The 6000-nt window shown below is 43.4% G+C and overlaps 1 protein-coding gene across 1 annotated transcript in view; it reads left to right on the top strand.

Moving 5' to 3' along the window:
• Positions 1-835: 835 nt before the first annotated feature.
• Positions 836-6000, top strand: part of LOC310794833 (NLR family CARD domain-containing protein 3-like) — a gene marked incomplete at its 5' end in the record, with an annotated part of 41070 nt that continues 35905 nt past the window's right edge. The window contains one exon of the mRNA XM_083656886.1: positions 836-860. Within this exon, the coding sequence (XP_083513012.1) occupies positions 836-860 (25 nt within the window). The remainder of the gene's footprint in view (positions 861-6000) is intronic.

The raw sequence follows: 6000 nt of genomic DNA, 5'->3' as shown, positions 1-6000 counted from the left end.
CAATCGATGTTCGGCTAAACATTTGACTGTTGCAAATATGGAGATGAAATTGCCACAAAAAAGAGTTGGTTGGTAGTTGAAGGTAAATAAAAATAGTACAGTGGATAACCACAATAATTTTGCACTGTTTTGTTTTTAGAGAAGCATGACATTTCTCACATAGTTATTGAATACCATAATGCTTATTTTCAGATGTGGAGGGAAGGGAAGTAAGATTTGACCTCAATTCCAAGATGGCCGCTGATCCCATGGGTCTAATGTTCAAATGTGCTCATAACAGTTGTGCACTTTTTGAGAAAAGCATGACATTTCTCACATAGTGAGTGAATATCCTACCATAAGGTTTATTTTCAGATGTGGAGGGAAGTCAGATTTGACCTCAAATCCAAGATGGCTGCCAATCCCCCGAGTCTAAGACCGCATTCAAGACAACTTGGAACACTGGAAAAATTAGCTCTGACCTGTAAAAAATGATTTGAACGCTTGTCGAGGTCGGAATTACATGTCAGAAATTCAGGTATCATTTCAGATCTCCAGTTTGTCCGAGTTGACATCATCAAAGTGTTTGTTGACCTAATTTGAGGTGCAATTATGCAATATGTGTTTATATTTCGCTCTGATTATAGCAATGTTGAATTCAACAGCTATTTTACCAATGAAATTAGCTAGCTGAAGTTAGCTGTGTATGTTTTTGTAAATGTATCCTGTAATAACAGCTTGTAGTAATGACTGAGTGCAGCTAACAGCATGTTGGTGTGTTTGTGTGAAGGTGTTGTTGGCTCCACTATGAGTCAGTGTGAGGAGAGAGAGGAGGGGCTCTCTCTGTCTGAGGAACATGACAGCCGGACCAAAGCTAGGAGGTAAGATGAGATAACTGTTCTCTATCTCACAGCTCAGCAGTGACATCATTACAGCACAGCAGTGACATCATTACAGCTCAGCAGTGACATCATTACAACTCAGCAGTGACATCATTACAGCTTAGCAGTGACATCATTACAGCTCAGCAGTGACATCATTACAGCTTAGCAGTGACATCATTACAGCTCAGCAGTGACATCATTACAGCTCAGCAGTGACATCATTATAGCTCAGCAGTGACATCATTACAGCTCAGCATTGACATCATTACATCTCAGCAGTGACATCATTACAGCTCAGCAGTGACATCATTACAGCTCAGCAGTGACATCATTACAGCTCAGCAGTGACATCATTACAGCTTAGCAGTGACATCATTACAACTCAGCAGTGACATCATTACAGCTTAGCAGTGACATCATTACAGCTTAGCAGTAACATCATTACAGCTCAGCAGTGACATCATTACAACTCAGCAGTGACATCATTACAGCTTAGCAGTGACATCATTACATCTCAACAGTGACATCATTACAGCTCAGCACTGACATTACATCTCAACAGTGACATCATTACAGCTCAGCAGTGACATCATTACAGATCAGCAGTAACATCATTACATCTCAGCAGTGACATCAGTGACATCATTACAGCTCAGCAGTGATATCATTACAGCTCAGCAGTGACATCATTCACCATTCATTATCCAGAGTCAAAGCTCTGTCTGTCTCTGTTGTGTTGAAGGCCAGTCCAGCAGGAGAGAGCAGACTCCCCTGTACCCAGCTGTGTGTCCATGAAGAGTTACTGGTCTATGGATCCTCCTCATCACTTCAAAGATGGACAGCAGTCTACTGAGCAAAGGTAAGAACTGAAAACAGATGAGTTTATTTGATTCTACTGAACAGAGGAAATAAGTCATGATACTCTGTTGATTTAGTTTCTTCTTTTATTACAATTAACTATCCAGATTCCAGAAGGGTTTTGCTGAACATATTTTCTTTTGCAGCATTGCTCTGCCTCACATCCATAGTTACATATATTCATACCAGAGCTGCTCAGTACAACAACAGCCTTCTGCTACCAGAACAGTCTGGGGCTTGAGATCTTTGCTCAAGGTCTAATTGTTGGTAGTTTCACAGGGTGGAGAAAGAGTTACATATTCAAAGTTGACTTTCAAAGTTGTTACTGGGATTCAAACCGGCAACCTACTGGTCAAAACCCTGCTTCTCTAACAGTTTCACTGCCACCACCCTGTTTTATCAATCGTTAGCAGGATCCAGCAGAAGAGAGCAGACTCCCCTGTACCCAGCTGTGTGTCCATGAGAAGTGACCGGTCTATGGGTCATCCTCCTGTGTTCAAAGATGGACAGCAGCCTACTGAGCAAAGGTAAGAACTGAAAACAGACAAGTTTATTATTTGATTCTACTGAACAGACATAGTCAAGTCAAGTCAAGTTTATTTGTATAGCACATTTCATACACAGATGCAGTTCAAAGTGCTTCACATAAAATGATGATGAGGATGACATAAAAAAAAAAAAAAATAGGATAAAATAGACATTTCACAACAGCTTTGTCTTTATACTGTAGTTTGGACGCCAAGCATAGCCTCTACTGGTACCTTGCGTCTTCTGTTGCCCGTACATGCCACAGCATTGGGTTTGCATAAAATCAGATAGAGGCAATTCAAAGTGCTTCACATAAGATGGTCGACACAAGAAAATAAGAGAATAAAAGAAGAGGATAAAATAGACATTTAAAAGCATCATATAGGCGAAATTTTCACTAGGGTTTCGAGGGACATGTCCCCCCACCTTTTCAAACCTAGATTTTGTTGTCCCCCCATCCTTAGCAGGATCCAGCAGGAGAGAGCAGACTCCCCTGTATCCAGCTGTGAGTCCATGAAGAGTGACGGGTCTATGAGTCCTCCTATGAATTTCAAAGATAGACAGCAGTCTACTGAGCAAAGGTAAGCAGGGGTGCAGCGAACTTGTCACCTTTCGGCGAAATTCACAGTTTTTAATCCAAAATAGATCATTTGTGTGATTCATGTAGATCTGTTGAGTGTTTGAAATTGGGGTGGGGGGTGGGGGGGGATGTGCCGGGCGCTGTCTGGCGCTGACTTCCAAGTTGTCAAAAACAGATTCACACTGATCACGCTATGACTGAGTGTCTGTGCCACAGCGTGCTGTCAATCTCTCCCCCCACATCATGCACACACAGAAAGGGAGGGAAATAGCAAAATAAAATGTTTTCAATGGCTTCTGTGTGCTTTATACTTGTGCAGAATCGTTTTATTTTGAAAATATCTGACTGGACGTCGTATTGTTATTATCGCTAACTAACACAGGAGTGCAGCCGGTCAGTGCGGTCTGCGTCTCTGCTTCGTGAGCTGGATTAGCTCGCTGGCATAACCAGACGGACCAGACTCCAAAACAGATGAGATTAAAATGTGTTAGACACTGGTTTTGTATGCAGGAGACAAGGCTACAGCTGCAGGATCAAATGGACAAAAAGACTGCAACACCACAAACACGACCAGAGCTCAGACAACAACTAACCATAAAGCACTATCCAGTGGCAGTATGGCTGCCTGTCACTCAACCGGGCCACGCCTTAATTATGCATAACTTTAAACCTTTATTAAGTGTAAACGGCTGAGTTATGCAAAAATTGACCCTCCTACAGTTGTTATGAAAAGGTGAAATTAGCTATATAGACCAAAACCGTGTTTCAGTCCAGGCTGTAAAGATGTTTAATTACTGTTGGGGCATTTTAACAGGAACGACGGGACTTCTGAGTCCTGCCTCAAGTGGCCATTCGAGGAATTACAGCTTAAACAAAGACTTCCGCATCTTCAGGGGAAAGGAGGTGGGCTTGCCCCTTGGTCAAACCCTGAGCTAGCCCCCTGGTGGTCACTGAGCAGCTACCAGATCCGTCTGGGGGTTTGAGATCTTTGCTCAAGGTCGAGTGGTGGTAGTAGCACAGGGTGGAGAAAGAATCATTCACTCTGACTTTGAAAGTTGGTACTGGGATTCAAACTGGCAACCTACTGGTCAAAACCCTGCTTCTCTAACATGTTTACTGCCACCACCCTGTTTGATCAATCCTTAGCAGGATCCAGCAGAAGAGAGCAGACTCCCCTGTACCCAGCTGTGTGTCCATGAAGAGTGACTGGTCTATGGGTCATCCTATTAGTTTCAAAGATGGACACCAGTCTACTGAGCAAAGGTAAGAACTGAAAACAGATGAGTTTATTTGATTCTACTGAACAGAGGAAAGAAGTCATGATACTCTGTTGATTTAGTTTCTTCTCTCAAAACATCACATCCAGTAATCATAGCAGCATTTACAGTAGGAATGCACCATATTTAACGGACCGATACATTATCATCCAATATGGCCATTTTGCATGAGCTCGTGACGTCACAGCTGCACCTGGTGCCAGGCGCACTAGAGCCAAACATGGCTGCCGGCAGTGTGGCTGTTCCACAGTTTCAGATGATAACAACTAGGGGAAATAGCAAAAGAAAACGTTTTCGATGGCTTCTGTGTGCTTTATACTTGTGCAGAATCGTTTTATTTTGAAAATATCCGATTGGACGTCGTATTGTTATTATCGCTAACTAACACAGGAGTGCAGCCGGTCAGTACGGTCTGCGTCTCTGCTTCGTGAGCTGGATTAGCTCGCTGGCATAACCAGACGGACCAGACTACAAAACAGATGGAATTAAAATGTGTCAGACAATGGTTTTGTATGCAGGAGACAAGGCTACAGCTGCAGGATCAAATGGACAAAAAGACTGCAACACCACAAACACGACCAGAGCTCAGACAACAACTAACCATAAAGCACTATCCAGTGGCAGTATGGCCGCCTGTCACTCAACCGGGCCACGCCCTTAATTATGCATAATTTTAAACCTTTATTAACACGTTGACTGCCACTGACGTATATATACGTCAAAAAAAATCCAGCGGTTCACTGCCATTGACGTATACCGTAAATTCCGGACTATAAGCCGCGGCTTTTTTCCCGTTTTTTGGCCCCTGCGGCTTATATAACGGTGCGTCTTATCTATGGATTTTTTCAGAAAAAAAAAAAAAAAATACAAATAAAATCTCTCTTTTTTAGCACTCTTTCTAACTATAAATCCACTTCTGTTTTAATTTCCTCTCTTGCCCTCTTTTCACCACACCGCAGACACTGTGTGCACTGTAAAAATAAACAACGGTGGTGTTGTGTTATGTTGTTTTGTTGAAATGTTACGGTAATACGGTAAATGGGAGCTTCCTCAAACAGCCATCTCTTTCCCGACAATCCCCTCTGTGCGTGACCACTTACATATGGTAATTACGGTAAGCAAACGGCCACTCGGCCATCAACTCCCTCCCCCGACTACCAGGAGAAAATCACAAACTTCGGCGAATTCACACAAAGGAAGATCAAGGAATATTCACAACAAGACGAGCAGTAGAAGCAACACTCTCACTTACCATGGGGAAGGTACGCAGAAATTCACACGACGCAGCTTTCAAGTTGAAAGCAGTCAATCTCGCATTAAAAGAGGGAAACAGAGCAGCCGCGCGTAACCTGGGCATCGATGAGTCAATGGTGAGGCGTTGGACGGTGCAGCAGGAGGAACTGTCTCAGTCCGGGCGAGAACTACTGAACAACTCCCTCCCGACTACCAGGAGAAAATCACAAACTTCGGCGAATTCACACAAAGGAAGATCACGGAATATTATAGGAGTGTGAAAACATCCACAATCACCAACGGGTTCCAAAACGCTGGACTGCTGCGGGATGAAGAGGATGACGCCGCCACAGCTGGCGCTGAGGGCCGTCAGAGGCTTCAGAGGCTGTTCGATGCCGACAGTGATGAAGAGGAGTTCGTTGGTTTTGAGTGACAATGAAGGAGAGAGGAGAGTGGTTGACGAAGCCACCCTGAACCTGTTCGTTTCCGACACTGAAGATGAGGACTTTGGTGGTTTCAGTACGCAGGAAGAAGAGGAAGACGAGGATTAGTGACTTGACTTCTCTGGTTACAGGTTTGCTGCACATATAGCCTATTGTTGTGTGATTTTGTCTGGGGATTAGTGACCTGACTTTTGTTTTGTTTTGTTGAAATGTTAATA

This window comes from Poromitra crassiceps, assembly GCF_964638095.1.
Source record: "Poromitra crassiceps genome assembly, chromosome: 20".
Classification (NCBI taxonomy): Eukaryota; Metazoa; Chordata; class Actinopteri; order Beryciformes; family Melamphaidae; genus Poromitra; species Poromitra crassiceps.
The sequence above is the reverse complement of the archived record's forward strand: the minus strand, read 5'-3'. Positions and strand labels throughout refer to the sequence as shown.